This window comes from Leucoraja erinacea, unplaced genomic scaffold (assembly GCF_028641065.1).
Source record: "Leucoraja erinacea ecotype New England unplaced genomic scaffold, Leri_hhj_1 Leri_82S, whole genome shotgun sequence".
NCBI classification, from domain to species: Eukaryota; Metazoa; Chordata; class Chondrichthyes; order Rajiformes; family Rajidae; genus Leucoraja; species Leucoraja erinaceus.
Window position 1 is genome coordinate 82,251 of NW_026576762.1, and position 24,589 is coordinate 106,839.

General features: G+C 45.1%; 2 protein-coding genes across 2 annotated transcripts; both read left to right on the top strand.

The window, feature by feature from the left end:
- Positions 1-324: 324 nt before the first annotated feature.
- LOC129694869 (probable G-protein coupled receptor 139) lies at positions 325-7,213 on the top strand. Its single transcript, XM_055631626.1, has 2 exons — positions 325-436; positions 6,306-7,213. Exons 1-2 carry the CDS (start codon positions 325-327, stop codon positions 7,211-7,213), a joined length of 1,020 nt encoding a protein of 339 aa, XP_055487601.1.
- Positions 7,214-15,610: 8,397 nt separating this feature from the next.
- LOC129694863 (tubulin alpha-1B chain-like) lies at positions 15,611-18,692 on the top strand. The gene is made up of 4 exons (XM_055631620.1): positions 15,611-15,860; positions 15,985-16,133; positions 17,037-17,717; positions 18,271-18,692. The coding sequence occupies exons 1-4, from the start codon at positions 15,740-15,742 to the stop codon at positions 18,568-18,570; spliced, it is 1,251 nt and encodes a 416-aa protein (XP_055487595.1). The 5' UTR covers positions 15,611-15,739; the 3' UTR covers positions 18,571-18,692.
- The last annotated feature ends 5,897 nt before the right edge of the window (positions 18,693-24,589 follow it).

Genomic DNA, 24,589 nt, shown 5'->3' on the forward strand with positions numbered 1-24,589 from the left:
AGCACCCTTGATCCACCTGTGTACCATCTACACATACTTCCCACTTGGGAGCGTGGTCCGATGTTTCATTCATTTCTGTCTCTCAATGAAATCTGCGAGTTAAAAGCAATCTGCCAAAGCCGAGACTGCGTGGGACTGACGTCATTTGTTGTTTTCATTGCAAATTACACAATGCATCTCTGCACAGTTTTGCAATATCACTCCCTCTGGAGATTCTGTCATTTTTTTCAATGTCCCTATTTTTGGAAGATGTTGCAAACTCATTACCCTTGCCGAGATCTGATCAGGTACAAAACCTCTGCGATTGTGAATGCGCGCGACACAATGTCGATCGCTTGCTTGCAACAAGGGTGTACACTGGCACCGACAATGCGGGAGCGATATTATAGCGTGGAGAAGATATTGTACCCAATCATTGCGGTAATTGGAGTACCTGGTAAGTTACGGCGACTTTTCAAATTTACCCACTCTCTGCAAGGGACGGTGTTGTTCATTTTTTTTTTGCAAAGAACATAGAAAACTAGAAACATCGAAAAGAAAGCAGGAGTAGGCCATTTGAGCCACACCGCGTTTCAATATGATCATCTCATACAGAGTTGACGTGGAAAAGCTTTTCCCACTGAGAGTAGGGAAGATTCAAACAAGGGGACATGACATGAAGATTAAGGGACTGAAGTTTAGGGGTAACATGAGGGGGAACTTCTTTACTCGCCAGAGAGTAGCTGTGTGGAATGAGCTTCCAGTGAAGGTGGTGGAGGCAGGTTCGTTTTTATCATTTAAAAATAAATTGGATAGTTATATGGATGGGAAGGGAATGGAGGGTTATGGTCTGAGCGCAGGTATATGGGACTAGGGGAGATTATGTGTTCGGCACGGACTAGAAGGGTCGAGATGGCCTGTTTCCGTGCTGTAATTGTTATATGGTTATATGGTTATCTAATCATCCAAAATCAATACCCCGTTCATGCATCTCCCCATATCGTTAATTTCTTCATTTCCCTTGATACCGTTAACCCTAAGTACTATATATAACTCTCATTTGAATATATACAGTGAAGTGGTCTCCATTGCCTTCCGTGGCAGACAATTCTACAGATCCAAATCTCTTTGGGCGAAAAGGTGTTCCTTCATCTCAGTCCAAAAGGCCGACCCCTTTTCCTTAAAATGCGACTCCTGGTTCTGGCACCCCAACATCGGGATTATTTTCCCACATCTCGTCTATCCAATGCCTTAACAATATTATTTCTGTACGAGATACTCACATCCTTCTAAATTGCAGTGAATACCCAGTCGATCCATTATTTAATCATATGTTCGTCCCGCAATCCCGGGATTAACCCGATGAACGCACGTTGCACTCTATCAATAGCAAGAATGTCCTTCCGCAAATTATGAGACAAAAACGCCACATAATATTCCTGCTGTGATCTCGCCAGGGACATGTGCAGCTGCATTTGGACCTCCTTGCTCCAATACTCAAATTCTCTCGATGTTAAGGCCAACGTGCCATTTGCTTCCCTCACTGCCTGCTGTGCCTGTATGCTTTCTTTCAGTGTTAAATGTACAATAATACTCGGGCATCGTTGCACCTCCCCTTTGCCTCCACCTGACACCATGCATATAATAATCCGCCTTATTGTTCTTGAATGAATGGTTTACAAGATGCCCTGTCGGCCTCACGATTCTTACGGCGACATTTGTTAAATGTGCACCACTGTTTAAAATATGGAAGTGTACAGCAAAGATGGATTCCCTTGGATCCACAATATCCGTGAACAGGATAAATTCATCTGATCTCCCACCATGTGATCTACAGGACATCCCTCCATGTCCTGTTGATTCATTTGCTCCACTAAAAGTTTCTTAATGCGCTTGTCCTTTTTGCCTTCACCACCTCCCCTGACAGCGTGTACGAGACATCCAGTATTCTCTGTGTAAAGAGCATGCCCCCTCCCTAGCAGGTAATTTAAATGCTACTACCCTCACGTAAAAGTTATGCACAACAGATTTTGAGATTTTCATCCAGTGAAATAGGTTCTGATTGTCTATCATATCTATGCCTCATAATTGTTAATTATTCTGTTGGGTTTCACTCTCAACTTCGGACGTTCCAGAGACAATATTACAAGTAGGGCCAAATTCATTTTATAGCTCTTCTCCTCTAATAAAGGAGAATTCTAGTTATCCACTTCTGCATGATCCCCAAATTTGACAAATGAACACAGTACTTTAACGCAACCAAACACGTGTCCTACAAGCTGCAGCATGATCGTCCGACTCATGCTCAATGCGCCAGTCGCTGCAGGCAGCGCATCGTCTGCCTTCATTGCGACTCTATCTACCTGTCTTGCCTCGTTGGACAGCAAGCCCCCACTGAGTATCAGTGTTGTTAAGGGTTTGCAGCTCACCGGGTCACCCAGCGTAAGCTTTTCCAGACAAAAAAAATGATTACTAAACACATTATTCTTTGATGTTGGTGGCTCCGGTGCTTTAGCTGATGTCAGCTGCTTAAACTATTTGTTGCTTTGGCAGGCTAATTCAATGTCATATATTATGAAACCTTTGTGAAATGCTATCATAAAACACATCTAGATTTTGCAGAACTGACTGATAATAGAACATCGTCTAACTGGAGAATGGAGACTGTGCAGAGGCGGTTTTTCAAAATGTTGTCCAATAGATGGTATTCTCTGTCACGAGACATTGGACAAATAGAATGTATTGTTCTGTCGGAAGTGACGGCGGCTGAGGAGAGACCTGACGGAAGTACACGCATTGATGACAGGCACAGATAAAGTTGATAGGCATAAGTCTTACACCAAGTTTGAAATGTCAACAACTAGACGGCAAAACATTAAGATGAGAGTGCCTACGTTTAAATGAAAAGTACGAAGGTGACAGAGAGTCAGAAAGACGTGCAAATGAGACGCAGGAGATCGGAGAGCAAAATTAGGAGAAGTGGATAATTACGGGTGACTGTTGGAAAGTAGTAGATTGTGGGACAAATGGGAGCGCACCTGGGGTACCCGAGGGTAGCAGAATTTAGTCTTGCATTGCATTGGATTGTTTTTCTGTTGAACAAATTACAACATTGTGAGAGGCATGGAGAATGTACACATTGCGTTAAGTAGGTATGTTAAAAAAAACAACTTACCTTCAGCGGCGCCGCAGTACTGCCACTTGCCGTGTGCGCGACTTTGGCGCCATTTGAGAGTGGGGGTAGGGGGGGGGGTGGGCCGGGGTAAAACGCCGTTTTCTCCTGCCTGTCGGAGTCGATCTTTCTCAGGCTGCTAGGCTGCTGCAGAAAAATCGCTCCGATATCCGTTCCCGGAAGTTTAAAAAAAAATCGCTGGACAATTTAATCGTTGGGGTAAAATAATAATCTATTTCTAACGCCGACAACGGGACGGATCTCACGAAGGGTAATAACATAAGGTAAGTCGTCTATTTTACATAAACACTTGCTTCTTAGGATTACTTTAATCCAAATTTCATTCGTGAAAATGTGATTATGGATCCCATAAGAACCGGCAGTGTTTATCCAGCCCATATGGGGTTTGCAGTTACCACACCCGCAACGTTCCAAACGATCGCGTTCCACAAAATCTCACTCGCAAGATGATTTAAATGCCCATTAATTTACGCGAATTGAACAATATATTCCTTCAATTTGGCCTATAAATTAATGACAACGAGAATTAAAAATCATGTTACGTTGTGAATTCTTGTGTGAATGTTATTTGGACACTTAGGCAATTTAAAAATGTTAACGTTTTCTTAAGAAATGGATAGATGTTTAGATCTAGTAATTGCATTTTGTAATTAGCGACAATTAGGTAACTAACTAATTATATGCTTTGATGTCTGGTCATCCAAGTAAGTTTGTTACATGTTTCTTTCCCCCAGAATGTTTAATCTATAATACCTGTCATTTTGTAATTAGCGACAATGTCATTCAGTTCACTTAATTTTTAAGAAAGTTATGGGCTTTTGACTGTCCTGGATCACAGCTTTTGAGCTAAGAATGGAAAAGCAATAGGGAAAAATATGCTAATTTCAGAGTATGACAATCGCCATAACATTTTTTAATACTGAAGATATGAAAGTGAATTAGGCGTCAAATTAAACTTATTTTTCTGTTTTATCTGATGGGATAAATTGCAAACTTGATTTTTTAAATCTCAACATTTTGTAACATTCATACTTTAAGGTGAACGAGGCAACGTTGACATACATTTTTGAACAGTGACTGGTGTTGCATAGAATGCTCTGCCATGAATGGTTTGTAAGGCGAATATGCTATTGGCATTTAAGAAGCTTCGAGGAGCTTCGCTGTTCCATTATATTAAGGAATGGTCAGATACAGTGACTTGCAAAAGGATTCATACCCTTGAACCTTTCCACATTTTGTCACGTTACAACCAGAAACGTAAATGTATTTTATTGGGATTTTATGTGATAGACCAACACAAAGTGGTGCATAATTGTGAAGTGGAAGGAAAACGATATTTGGTTTTCAATTTTTGTTACAAATAAAAAACTGAAAAGTGTGGCGTGCAAAGGTATTCAGCCCCCTTTTACTCTGATACCCCTAAATAAAATCCAGTGCAACCAATTGCCTTCAGACGTCACCTAATTAGTAAATAGTGTGTAATACACTTGTGTGTAATCTAATCTAAGTATAAATACAGCTGTTCTGTGAAGGCCTCAGAGGTTTGTTAGAGAATATTAGTGAACAAACAGCATCAGGAAACCCAAGGAACACACCAGACAGGTCAGGGATACAGCTGTGGAGAAGTTTAAAGCAGGGTTAGATTATAAAAAAATATCACAGCTTTGAACATCTCACGGTGCACTGTTCAATCCATCATCCGAAAATGGAGAGATTATGGCACAACTGCAAACCTACCAAGACCTGGCCGTCCACCTAAACTGACAGGCCGGGCAAGGAGAGCATTGATCAGAAAATCAGCCAAGAGGCCCGTAGTGACTGTGGAAGAGCTGCAGAGATCCACAGCTCAGGTGGGAGAATCTGTCCACATGACAACTATTAGTCGTGCACACCACAAATCGGGCCTTTATGGAAGAGTGGCAAGAGGAAAGCCATTGTTGAAAAAAAGCCATAAGAAGTCCCGTTTGCAGTTTGCCATAAGCCATGTGGGGGACACAGCAAACATGTGGAGGAAGGTGCTCTGGTCAGATGAGACCAAAATTGAAGTTTTTGGCCTAAATGCAAAACGCTATGTGTGGTGGGAAACTAACACTGCGCATCACCTTGAACACTGTGAAACATGGTGGTGGCAGCATCATGCTGTGGGGATGCTTTTCTTCAGCAGGGACAGGGAAGCTGGTCAGTGTTGATGGATGGAGCCAAATACTGGGCAATCTTGGAAGAAAACCTGTTAGAGTCTGCAAAATACTTGAGACTGGGGCGGAGGTTCACCTCAAGACTTGAAAATTGCTCTTCACAGACGCTCTCCATCCAATCTGACTGAAATTGAGCTATTTTGCAAAGAAGAACGGGCAAACATTTCAGTCTCTAGATGTGCAAAGCTGGTAGAAACATACCCCAAAATACATGCAGCTGTAATTGCAGCGAAAGGTGGTTCTACAAAGTATTGACTCAGGGGGGCTGATCACTTTTGTACGACACACTATTCAGTTTTTTATTTGTAAAAATAATTGAAAACCATGTAACATTTTCCTTCCACTTCACAATTATGCGTCATTTTGTGTTGGTGTATCAAATAAAATCCCAATAAAATACATTTACGTTTGTGGTTGTAACGTGACAAAATGTGGAAAAGTTCAAGGGGTATGAATACTTTTGCAAGCCACTGTATGTAAGACCTGTAGGTAGATGAGATACATACACACATTGTCGCCGAAATGAATGTTTCTGCGCTGCTCCTTTCTGGGTTCTACAGTCAAGATGCTGCGTATGTGTAGCCCCTTTTAAAATATAATTGATGGCGCCGCCCGTCTGGTGGCAACCAACTCTGCAATGATCTGCTAGATGAGAAAAATGAGCCTCTCTCTGGAAGCTGAATGTACGTCGCTGTCCCTCTCTCTCCATCCCCTCTCCCTCCCAAGTTCAACCACCAGTCTTACTGTCTCCGACTACATTCTCTCACTGTCCCGCCTACTCACCTGTCATGGGTAGGAAGAAAGCTCCCGACCGCAACGTCACCCACTCCCAAAAAACGCTAGCTGTTCCGCTCAGGTACTCCAGCATTTTGTGTCTAACGTCGGAATATATGGCATCAGATATCTCCATATGCCTTGTCTTTTTTTTAACCTTCTAGTGAATGTAATCGCGATCGTCATCCTATCGCGGGGAAAATGTGGTCTCTCCACCTGCACGACTCGCTACCTGGTGGCCATGGCAGCAGCGGATCTGCTAGTCATTGTCGCTGAGGTCATATTACGTCAGATCCACTCTTACTACTTCCCTGTGAATTTCATGGACCTCACCGCCGTGTGCATTCTACGCCGTCTGCTACGCCGTGTCTCCACGGACTGTTCCGTTTGGTTCACCGTCACATTCACCTTCGACCGTTATGTCGCTATTTGTTGCCAAAAGCTGAAAACAAAATATTGCACCCGGCAAACAGCGGCTGCAGTTCTCGCAACCATCGGCGTTACGTTCTGTCTGAAAAACGTCCCATTCGCCTTCCCATTTCGGGCTGGACAGATAATCGACAACGTATCGTGGTTCTGTTACTATAAACCAAGTTATTTCATAGAACCTGGATGGGTGGGATTGGACAGTTTCGACAGAATTTTAACTCCCATCCTCCCTTTCGTTGTAATCCTGCTTCTCAACGCTCTGACAGTCCGCCACATTGTAGTAACCAGTCGGGTCCGTAAAGAACTCAGGGGGCAGTCCAAGGGGGAGAACGGCAGTGACCCGGAGATGGAGAGCAGGCGGAGGTCAATGGTTTTGCTTCTCACGCTATCCGGCAGCTTCATCCTTCTCTGGCTGACTAACGTTGTAGATTTTTTCTATTATCAGTTCGTAAAATCTTATAACGATTATAACGATTATGAAGACATTTTTCACGAAGTTGGGTCTTTGTTAAAGAATGTTAGCTGCTGCACGAACACTATTATTTACGCTGTCACCCAGTCCAAATTTAGGGAGCAGATGATAAGCGCTGTAAAACATCCTGTCACCTCGTTGTTTCGGTTCATCAATAAAGTCGTGTCCTAAGCGAAACCAAAAGGCATTACAACATACGAGGTGCAGATTTCGGCCCCCGATATTCGCCGCATCTGCCATGGAGCCACCTTCCAGCTGCATGCGAAATAGGCGACGTAACGTCTGCGATCTCTGACCAATCAGCATATCAGCTGCCCTCGCAATTCTGGCGCCACTGATAGGACATCTCTGCAATCTATGCCAGATGCCAAAGGACCGGCATCGTTCCCTGCGTCACCACACCCAATTTTAATCGGTGATGTAATGAACAATTACTGCAGTCACCAATCCCTCCCAGGTTCTGAATTGCCCCAACATTCATGAATGTGAATGCGCTGAATAGAAGGCGGTGCAGAAAAGGCACAATAGATCGCTTATTGGGGCGAAGCGTTGTGCTAATTTGTTAACGCTTGTACTTAAAGAGATAGATATATTCTTGATTAGTACGAGTGTCGGGGGTTATGGGGAGACGGCGTGAGAATCAGGTTAGAAGGCGGGATAGATCAGCTATGATTGAATGGAGTAGACTTGATGGGCCGAATGCTATAACTCTGCACATATCACGTATGACCTTATGACCTTATGACCTTATGACCTTATTACGTTACTGCGACACTTTTGAATTTAGAACGAGTTTCTCATGACAGGTAGAAGAATGAGCAAGCCATTCTGCAGCTTTATGATACTTTGGTAATGCCGAATTTGGATTATTGTGCGTAGTTCTTGTTACTCTGTTCAAGACAGAATAAGGAGTCTCTCGAGCGGGTGCTGCAGCGGTTTTCCAAAATGTTGCCTGCATTGGAGGTTATTATCTCTAAGCAGATTATGGATAAATGTAGATTGTTTGCTCAGGAGTTCAGGACGTGAAATTTGGTAGAAGTTTCATAGGTCATTCCGCCTAAACACTCCAAAATATCGATGAGACGAAGCGCAGGCTCGGCGATCCTTTCTTTGAACGCCTCCGCAATTCGCCAAAACCTACCTGATTGCACGGCTGCCGAGCACTTTAACTCCCCCTCCCATTCCTGCACTGACCGTTCTGTCCTGGGCCCGCTCCATAGTTAGAGTGAGGCCCAGCTCAAAGTGGTGGAGCAGCATCTCATATTTGCCTCTAAAAATGTACACCCCAGCGGTACGAACATTGACTTCTCTAACTTCAAGTAACCATTGCCATCCCTCCCTCTCTCTCCATCCCTCCCTTTCTCAGTTCTTACTGTCTACGAGCACATTTTATCTCTGTTTGCAATGTTGTTGCCTTTTCCCAGCTAACAATGATCTATTCCACATGTCCTTGAATTCCATTCCATTTGTCCTGTTTTCACACCTTCACACTTCCTTATCTATCTATATCCCTCCCCACTTACGTCAGGCCGAAGAAGGATCTCGACCCCAAACATCACCCATTCCTTCCCTCCAGAGATGCTGCCCGTCCCGATGAGTTAGTCCAGCATTGTGTATCATAGAAACATAGAAACATAGAAAATAGGTGCAGGAGGAGGCCCTTCCGCCCTAAGAGCCAACACCGCCATTCATTACGATCATGGCTGATCGTCCCCAATCAATAACCCGTGCCTTCCTTCTCCCTATATCCCTTGGGGTCCCAGAACTGAGCCTTGCGTACCCCACTAGTCACTGCCTGCCATTGTGAAAAGGACCCATTCACTCATACTCTTTGCTTCCTGTCTGCCAACCAGTTCTCTATCCACATCAATACTGAACCCCCAATACCGTGTGCTTTAAGTTTGTATACTAATCTCTTATGTGGGAACTTGTCGAATGCCTCCTGAAAGTCCAGATATAACACATCCACTGGTTCTCCCTTATCCACTAACTAGTTACATCCTCGAAAAATTCTATGAGATTCGTCAGACATGATTTACCTTTCATAAATCCATGCTGACTTTGTCCAATGATTTTACCATTTTCCAAATGTGCTGCTATCCCATCTTTAATAACTGATCGTAGCCGTTTCCCCACTACCGACGTTAGACTAACTGACCTGTAATTCCCCGTTTTCTCTCTCCGTCCCTTTCGAAAACATCGTTCTTCCTCTTTGGAATGAAATGCTCCTGCCATTGTGAAAAGGACCCGTTCATTCCTACTCTTTGTGGATTACGCCCAGACATTCCTGCTGTTTCACCTTCATTCCTGCTAGGATCCTATCCAGTCGACCATGGCTAGCTCCTCTCTCAAGCCGTCATAGTCCCTTTGGTTCAACTGCAACACACACACTTCACATTTAACCTTCTCCCTCTCAAATTGCGAACTTATCATATTATGGTCACTGCCTCCGAGCGATTACGTTACCTTGAGTTCCATTATTAAATCTGGTTTATTGCACAACACTAGATCTAGAATTAACTGTTATCTGGTAGGCTCGAATACAAGCTGCGCTTAGAATCCATCTGCGAGGCACTCCACAAACTCCCTTTCTTGGCGCCCGGAACCAACCTGATTTTCCCAGTCTACCTGTATATTGAAATCTCCCATAACCACAGTGGCATTACTTTAGTTACATACCAGATTAAACTCCTGCTGTAACCTGCACCCTATATCCAGGTTACTGTTTGGGGGCCTGTAGGTAACTCCCATGTGTTTCTCCTTATCTTTAGGCAAGGCAAGGCAAGGCAAGGCAACGTTATTTATATACCACATTTCATACACGATGCACTCAAAGTGCTTCACATAAAAACATGTCATACAATAAAATGAAATAATAAAATGAAATAAAATAGAAGAAATAAAAGAAAATAAAAGCAAAGTTAAAAATGCATTATAGAAAAATGCAAAAGTTAAAAGTGCAACGTAGTTAAGATTTAGCTGAAAGCTAAAGTACACATAAACGTTTTCAGTCTTGTTTTAAAAGTTGTGAAAGTTGGGGCAAGTCTTAAATCTTCAGGAAGTTTATTCCAGCTATTTGTTGCATAGTAACTAAATCTTGCTTTCCCATGTTTTGTATTTACTTTGGGAATCACTAAAAGGTTGGTCTAAGAAGATCTTAGCGGTCTAGAAGGCTTATATAGTGAAAGCATGTCAGTGATATACTTTGGCCCTAAACCATGTAGTGATTTATAGGTGAGCAGCAGGATTTTGAAATCAATTCTCTGACACACAGGGAGCCAAGGTACGGATTTATTAATTGGTGTAATGTGTTCAATTTTTTTGGTCTTTGTTAGAACTCTAGCAACAGCGCTCTGAACAAGCTGTAGCTGCCTGACAGTTTTTCTTTCGGAAGACCTGCAAGGAAACCGTTACAATAATCTAGCCTACTAGTAATAAAGGCATGTACAAGTTTTTCCAAGTCTTGAGCTGACATGAGTCCTCACAGTTTAGCTACGTTTTTGAGGTGATAGTAGGCCGATTTTGTTACTGATTTGATGTGCCTGTCGAAATGTAAATCTGAATCCATAATAACCCCAAGATTTCTGGCTTTGCGATTCCACAATTCTATTCACTTGGCTTTACTCTCCTATTCCTGTGTGCGCATTCCGTCCCGTTAATTCTGGTGTCATTATTAACTTTTCCTATACCCTCTTTCCCTTTATCTCCACCCTTGTATTTCCAATTTGTCTCCCCCTTCCCCCGCACTATTTAGTTTAAACCCACCTGTGCAGCAGTGGCAAACCTGCCTGCCAGAATGCTGGTCCTCCGCCGGTTCAGGTGCAACCGCCACTTTTGTACAATTCTCCCTTACCCCAAACAAATCCCATTCGTCTAATAATCTAAATCCCTGCCCCACGCACCAGCTCTTCAGCTACTCATTCAGATCCCCAATCTCACTGTTCCTGCCCTCACCAGCACGAGGAACCGGAAGCAAACCGGAGATTACCATGCTGGAGTTCCGGCTTTTCAGCCTTCTTCTGAGCTCTCTGAAATCACGTTGCAGAATATTTATCCTCTTCTTCCCGACGTCATTTGTGCCGACATGCAATACCATTTCCGGCTGCTCACCTTCACCCTTGAGGATGCCCTGCAATCCGTCCGTGGCGTTCTGGATCGAAGCACTAGCGAGACAACAGTCCTCTAATTTGAGGAAGGACATTCTTGCTATTGAGGGAGCGCAGCGTAGGTTGGGTTAGGTCAGCGTAGAATAAGATTAATTCCTGGGATGGCGGGACTGTCATATGCTGAGAGAATGGAGCAGCTCGGGCACTCTGTAAACTACACTCAAACATAAGAAATAGGAAACATAGTTTGCAGAAGGATTGAGAGGAAACCTTATGATCATCCAACATAACATACCCCCCTGATCCCCTTCAGGGCCCCCATCTAACTCCCTCTTAAATTTGGGCCTCAACACACTTGGCAGAGAGTTCCAGGTCACCAGTGAAACAGTTCTTCTCGTCTCGGTTTTGATTTCCCGATGTTGGGGGAGTGCATCGGGGAACCAAGGGCCAACCCCTTAAGAATTTTGTAAGTTTAAGAATCTCCTAATTCTGGAGAGTATAAACCAAGGAAACGACTCCAGGAATCAGTTTTTGAAACTCCCTCGGCAATAATGCTGATTTGGAGACCAAAAAACGCAATACTTTTTCTGTTACACAGACCTCCCTGATTTTGTTGCTAACATACCATGCTTTCTTTACTGTGCTGCTGCAAACCTTCAATCTGGTGCATCAGAGGGGCTGGTGGAGGCTTTCGCTTAACCTCTAGATCCACTTTATACTGCAGCCAAACATTTGCACTCACCCAGCCTATCCAAGTATGCAGTCTCTTCCTCAAAGATAACGGCTTAGTCATCCGCAAACTTGGGATATGGGATAGAGTCCCAGCAAACGGGGCACTGATTGGGATGATCAGCCATGATCACATTGAATAGCGGAGCTGGCTCGACGGGCCGAATGGCCTAATCCTGCACCTTTTGTCTATCGTCTATTGTCTATTGGGTTGCGCACTATCTTTGGGGCAAATGGAAGCATCAGGTTACGCGGGTGCGTGGGAGTGATAGGAACATAGAAACAGATAAAATAGGTGCTGGGTAGGCCATTCGTCCTTCGATCCAGCACCGCCATTCAATATGATCATGGCTGTTCAATCAGATTCAGTGCCCCATTCTTGCCTTTTCCGCATATCATTAGCCCTATATCGAACTATCTCTTGAAAACATCCAGTGAATTGGCCTCCACAGGCAGAGAATTCCACAAATTCACGACTTTCTGTGTGAAAATATTACTCCTTATCTCAGTCCTAAATGGTCGACCCCCTATTCTTCAACTGTGTGTGATCCCAGGTTCTGGACTCCCCCAATAGCAGGAGCATTTGTCCTGCATCTAGCAGTCCAATCCTTTAAACATTGTTAATTGTGTGTTTTGATTTTTTTGTTGTTATGACTGCAGGAACGTAATTTCGTTTGAACCTCGGTTTATATAACAATAAACGGCATTCTGATTCTGATTCTGATTCTGATTGTGATTATGATTCTAATTCTGATTCTGATTCTGATTCTGATGTACCGATAAGATCCCCTCTCATCCTTCCCCCAAATTCCTGTGACTACAAGCCCAGTTCACCTAATCGCCGTTATGTCCGGGAAAGATTGATGATGGGAAGGTTTGGGACAAGAGCTGGAACACAATAGGCGATCCAGATTGGGCCGGGGGTGGGGGTGGGGTGGGGATGAAAGCTGAAGAACGAACCAAATATTCAAGTGTCCTATACACGGGCAACGAAACAATGCAATTATTGCCTGCTGCAGCCCAACAGGTCGGATAACGCTATGTCACAGATATAAATGTGTACAGAAACATAGAAACATAAACAATAGGTGCAGGAGTAGGCCATTCGGTCCTTCGAGCCTGCACCACCATTCAATATGATCATGGCTGATCATCCTACTCAGTATCCTGTATCTGCCTTCTCTCCATACCCCCTGATCCCTTTAGTCACAAGGGCCACATCTAAGTCTCCTAATCTGCGTACAGTTTTGGTCTCCTAATCTGAGGAAATACATTCTTGTCATAGAAGGCCAGCATCTAGACTCCTGGGATGTCCTCATTGAAGAAAATGGATAGACTTGGCTTGTACCCAATAGAAGATTGAGGGGGTATAGAAACTACAACTTCTTAAGGGGTTGGACAGAGAGATTGTTCCGATGTTGGGGAAGTCCAGATAAGGGGTCATAAGGCTAAGGGGGAAATCTTTTAGGATCGAGATGAGGAAAACATTTTTCAAACAGAGAGTGGTGAATCTCTGGAATTCTCTGCCACAGAAGATAGTTGAGGCCAGTTCATTGGCTATATTTAAAAGGAAGTTAGACATGGCCCTTGTGGCTAAAGGGATCAGGGGGTATGGAGAGAAGGCAGGTACAGGATACTGAGTTGGATGATCAGCCATGATCATATTGAATGGCGGTGCAGGCTCGAAGGGCCGAATGGCCTACTCCTCCACCTATTTTCTATGTTTCTATGTTTTTCTCATCACGGACCTAAAGGATTCCCCCTTTATACTTAAACTGTGACCCCTAGTTCTGGACTTCCCCAACGTCGGGAACAATCTTCCTGCATTTAGTCTGTCCAACCACTTAAGATTATTGTAAGTTGTTATAACACCCCTCCTCCCCCAATCTTCTAAATTCTAGCCAGTACAAGCCGAGTCTATCCAATCTTTGTTCATATGAAAGTTCTGACATCCCAGGAATCAGTCTGGTGAACCTTCTCTGTACTCCCTGTATAGCAAGAATGTCTTTCCACAGATTAGGAAACCTTTGGAGCAGGTGTGATGGATGATTATGTTATGGTATATTTGTAGTTGTGAGTCGTGTTGCTTTTTTGATAAGACTATATGGCAAACCAACTTACTCATATGTTGCCAATTATACTTGGCTAAAAAATTATGATTATTATTATTATGAGATGAGAAGGTAATTGGTTAATGGCGGACATTCCCGAGGGGCTTAAGAGTCTATTATCTGAATGGTGGCCGATTAGGAAAAGGGGAGATGCAACGAGACCTGGGTGTCATGGTACACCGGTCATTGAAAGTGGACATGCAGGTGCAGCAGGCAGTGAAGAAAGCGAATGGTATGTTAGAATTCATAGCAAAATGATTTATAGGAACAGGTATGTTCTACTGCGGCTGTACAGGGTCTTGGTGAGACCACACCTGGAGTATTGCGTACAGGTTTGGTCTCCTAATCGGAGGAAAGACATTCTTGCCATAGAGGGAGTACAGAGAAGGTTCACCAGATTGATTCCTGGGATGGCAGGACTTTCATATGAAGAAAGATTGGATAGACTCGGTTTGTACTCGCTAGAATTTGGAAGATTGAGGGGGGATCTTATAGAAACTTACAAAATTCTTAAGGGGTTGGACAAGCTAGATGCAGGAACATTGTTCCCGATGTTGGGGAAGTCCAGAACAAGCGGTCACGGTTTAAGGATAAAGGGGAAGTGTTTTAGGACCGAGATGAGAAAAACATTTTTCACACAGAGAGTGGTGAATCTCTGGAATTCTCTGCCACAGAAGGTGGTTGAGGCCAGTTCGTTGGCTATATTTGAGAGGGAGTTAGATGTGGCCCTTGTGGTTAAAGGGATCAGGGGGTATGGAGAGAAGGCAGGTACAGGATAATGAGTTGGATGATCAGCCATGATCATTTTGAATGGCGGTGCAGGCTCGAAGGGCCGAATGACCTACTCCTCCACGTATTGTGTATATCTATACGTTTCTATTCCTGCTCCTACATATTCCTACGACTGCAGGGTAGTTTCCGTGATCTGGTGGGTGCATATTTGATTGCAGGGTATATGTAGTGGTCCCTGTGCTTGGTAATCTGACTCAGTGACGGGACCGTGTGACACAACAATGCCCATTATCCATTGCGGACAACATTTGACCACGCCCTTTACTCTAACCGGCCAATCGGCGCCTGTCCGCCACTGACGTCGTTTACATGGCACCTAGCAACCATTCTTCCGGCCGGCCAATCAGACGACGGGCCCCCCTCATAATGACGGGGTATAAATAGCGCGACCGGCGGCGTCAGCCAGTCATTGTCGAAGGCTGCGGTGTTTACCGGACATTATGGTAGGTGACGTGATAGAACTCCGAGGGCCGCCGCGTTCCATGGAGACAGCTGGCTGATTGGTCCATGGGAGCCCACTGTGGGCGGCATGTTCCATTCCGGGTTAACACCGAGACGTGCACACAGACGGGGATGGATTGGTTGGGACGGGTTCAGGTGAAGGGGGGGGGGGGGGGCTGTTGCATTCCCAGGGTTGGAAGGAGCGTGATGCCCCTGTCCCACTTAGGAAACCTGAACGGAAACCTCTGTAGACTTTGCGCCCCACACAAGGTGGGACAGGGACATACAAGGATGGCACGCACCTGACAGTAACCCGGTGATTTTAAGCCCCACCCCACTCTCCCCGCCTCTGATCACAACACTATGGCAATTTATCCGATTCCGGTACTTATCACGTGTTTCCTCCCCATCTCCAGCGCGAGTGTATTTCAGTTCACGTCGGCCAGGCCGGGTGCCAGATTGGCAACGCTTGCTGGGAGCTCTATTGCCTGGAGCACGGGATCCAGCCGGATGGACAGATGCCGAGCGACAAGACCATCGGGGCCGGCGACGACTCCTTCAACACCTTCTTCAGCGAAACGGGGGCGGGCAAGCACGTCCCGCGGGCCGTATTCGTCGATTTGGAGCCCACGGTGATCGGTAATTTGAAATGGCAGTCGATGGCTCTTATGTTTGGGATAGTCTCAAAATGTCCACGCGTCGTGCAAGGAAGGGGCGTTTGTGGCGCTGGTTAATTATCTGTTCCCTGCTCTCCACACTGCAGATGAGGTGCGGACCGGCACATACCGGCAGCTCTTCCACCCCGAGCAGCTCATCACGGGAAAGGAGGACGCGGCCAATAACTACGCCCGGGGACACTGCTCGGTCGGCAAGGAGATCGTGGATCTGGTGCTGGATCGTATCCGGAAGGTGGTAGGTGGACCTGCAATAGAACTTCCCAGAATTCTTATATTACCACCGAACCTCCGATAGTGTGTCCCTATCGCCAGCGTTATCTGAGAACTGCGTGCACTGTGCACTTACCACACATTAAAGCAATGTCCAGCCTACTGTGACATTTCCAGATATAGGTAAAAGGGTTCTCAATGAATACCCTAAGTACATATATAGTATCTGTATAAATATCTATCAGGTCTCCGAAATAAACTGTCCAACCGCACTGCATAAATACTATATTCCTGTTTCCATACAGTATAATTCCATGTCTATCAATGACATTATTTACATAACTATCTATCGGTTATCTGGGATCAAAAAAAAATCCACACGTATCCAAACTGTCTGCATAGCTAAAGTTCTCAAATCCGGGCATAATTCTGGCGAAACTCACCTGCCCTCATCTATGTCTGCACGTCCGTCCTCACATGGAGCAACCGGAACACCACAGAATACTCCCAATGCCGCCTTAGCATAGCTGTATAACTTTTTTGTCAAGGCAACTCAAATTTAAAGCAGGTGTCCCTTGCTGTAACACGACGGAGGCCGAATAACTTACCGAATTTCGAAAGTGAATTGAACAGAAATTCACTGGACTTTAGCAGGATGAGGGGGTTTCTTCTAGAAACATATACAATTATGTTTCTATGTTTCTAAATGTGGATGGGAAGAGTTCTCATGTACATCAACCCAATGCAGCCAAATCCCCCGAGTCCAGACTGCCGACTACAATGTAAATGTTGGGATAGACTATGAATAGACAATGTAACTCGATCGTTCCAGTCCTATCTTGATGAGCTCAAACTCAGAGGCAATTTGGTGGCGTGCATCATTAATGTCACATCCGGTATCCTATTCATGAATTCCGTTTTATCCAAGGCTGACCAATGCACCGGACTGCAGGGGTTCCTCATCTTCCACAGTTTCGGTGGCGGCACCGGCTCGGGCTTCACCTCCCTCCTCATGGAGAGACTTTCCGTCGACTACGGCAAGAAATCCAAGCTGGAGTTTTCCGTCTACCCGGCGCCGCAGATCTCCACCGCCGTGGTCGAGCCCTACAACTCGGTGCTGGTCACCCATTGCACCCTGGAGCACTCCGACTGCGCCTTCATGGTGGACAACGAGGCCATTTACGACGTGTGTCGGCGGAACCTGGACATCGAGCGCCCCACCTACACCAACCTCAACCGCCTGATCGCGCAGATCGTGTCTTCCATCACCGCCTCGCTGCGCTTCGACGGCGCCCTCAACGTAGACCTGACTGAGTTCCAAACCAACCTGGTCCCGTACCCGCGCATCCACTTCCCGCTCGCCACCTACGCGCCCCTGATCTCGGCCGAGAAGGCTTACCACGAGCAATTGTCGGTCCCCGAAATCACCAACGCCTGCTTCGAGCCGGCCAACCAGATGGTGAAGTGCGACCCCCGCCAGGGCAAGTACATGGCGTGCTGCATGTTGTACCGTGGGGATGTGGTCCCTAAGGACGTCAACGCCGCTATCGCCACCATCAAGAGTAAGCGCAGCATCCAGTTCGTGGACTGGTGTCCAACTGGGTTCAAGGTAAGTGAAGGGTTTGAGACAAAGTCTTGTGTACCTGGTGGAGGAGGGGCATTGGCTATGTTTGTCCGATAGCTCAGGTGAACGGCACAACTAGAAATGTTAAATAGATGCCCCTGTATTCATCGACAATAATTGAACAAGGACCTCTCTCATTCTCCCCACTGTGCCCTCCCTACTCAACACCCCAACGCACTGAAGTCATCCCATGGGAATGTTTTAACCCGACCCTACATTTGCAGGAGATATCCTATACTGATGCGGGCACAAGGGATGGAGGAGAGTGGATGGATTTGAAGGGATTAATGTGCTTGTAGACGGTGGGCCGTAGTACCTCTTTCTACCAGTAAAAATACTCCAGGGAATATTGAGCAACTGATAGGGGAAGAAGTAAAGAATTTGCACATTCCCCTTTCCTGCGCCATCACCCGGGGAACAGAGGTTCTGCAATTCACACAGAACACGGGGTTTAACGGTGAAGGGGTTGGGAGCAGCTCGCATGTTGACAGGGGTCCAGAAATTGATATCCATTGTATGCACTTTCCAACCCCCGCAGGTGGGCATCAACTACCAGCCCCCGACGGTGGTGCCCGGGGGCGACCTGGCCAAGGTGCAACGCGCCCTCTGCATGCTGAGCAACACCACCGCCATCGCCATGGCCTGGACCCGCCTGGACCTGAAGTTCGACAAGATGTACGCCAAGCGGGCCTTTGTCCACTGGTACGTGGGAGAGGGACTGGAGGAAGGAGAGTTCCAGGACGCGCGGGAGGACATGGCGTCGCTGGAGAAGGACTACCAAGAGGTGGCCCTGGATTCCACCGACCTTGCAAGAGCAGAGGAGGAAGGAGAGGAGTAGACGATATTACTTAAAATTAAAAAGTTTAATGAAATGCCACATTTATGCAACAGTGCAACGTTAGATTTGGAAAGTAGGTTTAATAAGAAAGCATTGTAGTACCGAAAATAAATGTATTTGACAAAATAATGTATTTGGAAGTCTATCCGTATGACCTTTGAAAATCCTGAGGACATTTCCACCGGATGGGACTGAGAGGTGCTCGCTGGGGGCAGTCATATAACTGCGAAACTGACTAATAGAAGCTGCGGCTGCTGAAAGAATGGCCACACTCACACATGGTGATTAGAACCCATAGTCAAGAGAAACACAACGGTGTTTTCTATGCACATACTTATTGGGGGAGAGAGAGAGAGAGAGAGAGAGAGAGAGAGAGAGAGAGAGAGAGAGAGAGAGAGAGAGAGAGAGAGAGAGAGAGCGAGAGAGAGAGAGAGAGAGAGAGAGAGAGAAGGAGAGGGAGAGAGAGGACAGTGGGGGAGGGAGAGTGAAACAGGGATATAGAAATAGATGGAGAGAGAGAGGAAAGAAACAGAGAGAGAGAGAGAGAGAGAGAGAGAGAAGAGAGAGAGAGAGAGAGAGAGAGAGAGAGAGAGACATAGAAACATAGAAACATAGAAATTAGGTGCAGGAGTAGGCCATTCGGCCCTTCGAGCCTGCACCGCCATTCAATATGATCATGGCTGATCATCCAACTCAGTATCCCGTACCTGCCTTCTCTCCATACCCCCTGATCCCCTTACCCACAAGGGCCACATCTAACTCCCTCTTAAATATAGCCAATGAACTGGCCTCAACTACCCTCCGTGGCAGAGAGTTCCCGAGATTCACCACTCTCTGTGAAAAAAGTTCTTCTCATCTCGGTTTTTAAAGGATTTCCCCCTTATCCTTAAGCTGTGACCCCTTGTCCTGGACTTCCCTAACATCGGGAACAATCTTCCTGCATCTAGCCTGTCCAACCCCTTAAGAATTTTGTAAGTTTCTATAAGATCCCCTCTCAATCTCCTAAATTCTAGAGAGTATAAACCAAGTCTATCCAGTCTTTCTTCATAAGACAGTCCTGACATCCCAGGAATCAGTCTGGTGAACCGTCACTGCACTCCCCCTATGCCAATAATGTCCTTCCTCAGATTTGGAGACCAAAACTGTACGCAATACTCCAGGTGTGGTCTCACCAAGACCCTGTACAACTGCAGTAGAACCTCCCTGCTCCTATACTCAAATCCTTTTGCAATGAAAGCTAACATACCATTCGCTTTCTTTACTGCCTGCTGCACCTGCATGCCTACCTTCAATGACTGGTGTACCAAGACACCCAGGTCTCGCTGCATCTCCCCCTTTCCCAATCGGCCACCATTTAGATAATAGTCTGCTTTCCCGTTTTTGCCACCAAAATGGATAACCTCACATTTATCCACATTATACTGCATCTGCCAAACATTTGCCCACTCACCCAGCCTATCCAATTCACCTTGCAGTCTCATAGCATCCTCCTCACAGCTAACACTGCCCCCCAGCTTAGTGTCATCCGCAAATTTGGAGATATTGCCTTCAATTCCCTCATCCAGATCATTAATATATATCTCTATCCACATCAATACTGAACCCCCAATGCCTTGTGCTTTAAGTTTGTATACTAATCTCTTATGTGGGACCTTGTCGAAAGCCTTCTGGAAGTCCAGATACACCACATCCACTGGTTCTCCCCTATCCACGCTACTAGTTACATCCTCGAAAAATTCTATAAGATTCGTCAGACATGATTTACCTTTCGTAAATCCATGCTGACTTTGTCCAATGATTTCACCACTTTCCAAATGTGCTGCTATCCCATCTTTAATAACTCACTCTAGCAGTTTCCCCACTACCTATGTTAGACTAACTGGTCTGTAATTCCCCATTTTCTCTCTCCCTCCCTTCTTAAAAAGTGGGGTTACGTTTGCTACCCGCCAATCTTCAGGAACTACTCCAGAATCTAAAGAGTTTTGAAAGATTATTACTAATGCATCCACTATTTCTGGAGCTACTTCCTTAAGTACTCTGGGATGCAGCCTATCTGGCCCTGGGGATTTATCGGCCTTTAATCCATTCAATTTACACAACACCACTTCCCGGCTAACCTGGATTTCACTCAATTCCACCAACTCCTTTGACCCGCGGTCCCCTGCTATTTCCGGCAAATTATTTATGTCTTCCTTAGTGAAGACGGAACCAAAGTAGTTATTCAATTGGTCCGCCATATCCTTGTTCCCCATGATCAACTCACCTGTTTCTGACTGCAAGGGACCTACATTTGTTTTAACTAATCTCTTTCTTTTCACATATCTATAAAAACCTTTGCAGTCAGTTTTTATGTTCCCTGCCAGTTTTCTTTCATAATCTATTTTCCTTTCCTAATTAAGCCCTTTGTCCTCCTCTGCTGGTCTTTGAATTTCTCCCAGTCCTCCGGTATGCTGCTTTTTCTGGCTAATTTGTACGCATCATCCTTCGCTTTGATACTATCCCTGATTTCCTTTGTTATCCATGGATGTACTAACTTCCCTGATTTATTCTTTTGCCAAACTGGGATGAACAATTTTTGTAGTTCATCCATGCAGTCTTTAAATGTCTTCCATTGCATATCCACCGTCAACCCTTTTAGAATTAATTGCCAGTCAATCTTGGCCAATTCACGTATCATACCCTCAAAGTTACCTTTCTTTAAGTTCAGAACCATTGTTTCTGAATTAACAATGTCACTCTCCATCCTAATGAAGAACTCAACCATATTATGGTCACTCTTGCCCAAGGGGCACGTACAACAAGATTGCTTACTAACCCTTCCTCATTACTCAATACCCAGTCTAAAATAGCCTGCTCTCTCGTTGGTTCCTCTCCATGTTGATTTAGATAACTATCCCGCATACATTCCAAGAAATCCTCTTCCTCAGCACCCCTGCCAATTTGATTCACCCAATCTATATGTAGATTGAAGTCACCCATTATAACTGTTTTGCTTTTGTCGCACGCATTTCTAATTTCCTGTTTGATACCATCTCCAACTTCACTACTACTGTCAGGTGGCCTGTACACAACACCCACCAGCGTTTTCTGCCCCTTAGTGTTTTGCAGCTCTACCCATACCGATTCCACATCCTCCAAACTAATGTCCTTCCTTTCCATTGCATTAATCCCCTCTCTAATCAGTAACGCTACCCCACCTCCTTTTCCTTTCTGTCTATCCCTCCTGAATATTGAATATCCCTGGATGTTCAGCTCCCAGCCTTGGTCACCATGGAGCCATGTCTCCGTGATCCCAACTATATCATAGTCATTAATAGCTATCTGCACATTCAACTCATCCACCTTATTACGAATGCTCCTTGCATTGAGACACAAAGCATACAGGCTTGTTTTTACAACACTCTTACCCCTGATGCAATTATGTTGAAAAGTGTCCCTTTTTGATTTTTGCCCTGGTTTTGTCTGCCTGCCACTTTTACTTTTCACCTTGCTACCTATTTCTTCTACCCTCATTTTACACCCCTCGGTCTCTACGCTCACACATTTAAGAAACCCTTTCCCTTTAACTCCATCCTCCACTATCCCATTCGACACCCCACCCCCCTTATTCAGTTTTAAAGCCACCCGTGTAGCAGTGGCAAACCTGCCTGCCACAATGCTGGTCCCACACCTGTACAGTTCCCCCTTACCCCAAAACAGATCCCAGTGATCTAAGAATCTAAATCCCTGCCCCGTGCACCAGTTCCTCAGTCACACGTTCAGGTCCCGTATCTCCCTGTTCCTGCTCTCGCCAGAGAGAGAGAGAGAGAGAGAGAGAGAAAACCCTAATAAGCCTGTTGGCGGAACCACATTCTGAGTGACACTAATGTATATCCTCACTCTCTTGAAGAATTAAAAGCGAAATGCAAAACTACCGAGAACTACTAAGACTAAAATGCAACGTATACTACTGACTATATACATCTTCTTGAATTTTTTGAAGAGGTTACAAGGGAAATTGACGGGGGTAAAGCAGTGGATGTTGTCTATATGGACTTTAGTAAGGCCTTTGACAAGGTTCCTCGTGGAAGGTTGGTTAGGAAGGTTCAACTGTTGGGTATAAATGCAGGAATAGCACGATGGATTCAACAGTGGCTGAATGGGAGAAGACAGAGGGTAATGGTGGATGGCTGTTTATCGGGTTGGAGGCAGGTGACTAGTGGGGTGCCTCAGGGATCTGTGTTGGGTCCTTTGTTGTTTGTCATGTACATCAATGATCTGGATGAAGGTGTGGTAAATTGGATTAGTAAGTATGCAGATGATACCAAGATAGGGGGTGTTGTGGATAATGTAGAGGATTTCCAAAGTCTACAGAGTGATTTAGGCCATTTGGAAGAATGGGCTGAAAGATGGCAGATGGAGTTTAATGCTGATAAATGTGAGGTGCTACACCTTGTCAGGACAAATCAAAATAGGACGTACATGGTAAATGGTAGGGAATTGAAGAATACAGTTGAACAGAGGGATCTGGGTATAACCGTGCATAGTTCCTTGAAGGTGGAATCTCATATAGATAGGGTGGTAAAGAAAGCTTTTGGTATGCTAGCCTTTATAAATCAGAGCATTGAGTACAGGAGCTGGGATGTAATGTTAAAATTGTACAAGGCATTGGTGAGACCAAATCTGGAGTATGGTGTACAATTTTGATCGCCCAATTATAGGAAGGATGTCAACAAAATAGAGAGAGTACAGAGGAGATTTATTAGAATGTTGCCTGGGTTTCAACAACTAAGTTACAGAGGTAGGTTGAATAAGTTAGGTCTTTATTATCTGGAGCGCAGAAGGTTAAGGGGGGACTTGATAGAGGTCTTTAAAATGATGAGAGGGATAGACAGTTGATGTGGACAAGCTTTTCCCTTTGAGAATAGGGAAGATTCAAACAAGAGGACATGACTTCAGAATTAAGGGACAGAAGTTTAAGGGTTATATGAGGGGGGACTTCTTTACTCAGAGAGTGGTAGCGGTGTGGAATGAGCTTCCAGTGGAAGTGGTGGAGGCAGGTTCATTGGTATCATTTAAAAATAAATTGGATAGGCATATGGATGAGAAGGGAATGGAGGGTTATGATATGAGTGCAGGCAGGTGGGACTAAGGGGAAAAATGTTGTTCGTCACGGACTTGTAGGGCCGAGATGGCCTGTTTCCGTGCTGTAATTGTTATATGGTTATATTGTTATCACACATAGTACATGGCAACAAGGAAGTTCAGTAGCCCATTCGGCCCTTAGAGCCAACACCTCCATTCAATGTGATCATGGCCGATCATGCCCAATCAGTACCCCGTTCATGCCTTCTCCCCATATCCCCTGACTCTGCTATTTGTATGATCCCTATCTAGCTACCTCTTGAAACTATCCAAAGAACCGGCCTCCACCGCCTTCTGAGGCAGAACATTCCACAGATTCCGAACTCTCTGTGAAAAGTGTTTCCCCGTCTCCGTTATAAATGACGTGTCCCTTATTCTTAAACTGTGGCCCCTGGTTCTGGACTCTCCGAGCCTCGGGAACATGTTTCCTGCCTCTAGCGTGACCAAACACTTAATAATCTTATATATTTCAATAAGATACCCTCTCATCCTTCTGAACTCCAGAATATACAAGCCAGCCGCTCCATTTTCACTGCGCATGACAGTCCCGCCATCCCCGGAATTAAACTTGTATGTTGCGTCCCTCAATAGCAAGAACGTCCTTTCTCAAACGGCTGGAAGTATTCAACAGATTGAGCAGCATAATCGAGGAAATGGAATTGTTGATATTTTGGGTCGATGCTCTGCTTCACAAATGACAGTGTAGAGGGCAGATCGCTGGATACTGCTGACTCCCTAAAGACACTTCCATTGACTGCTGCAAGATCCTGCTTTAGTACATAGTATGCCAGCCATACATTAAGAAGCTTGTGTAGCTAGAATTTTCCAAATATCGTATGCTGATAATGGCGCTAAATTGGATGAGTCGACATACCTTTTGCGTCCTACCTTCTCG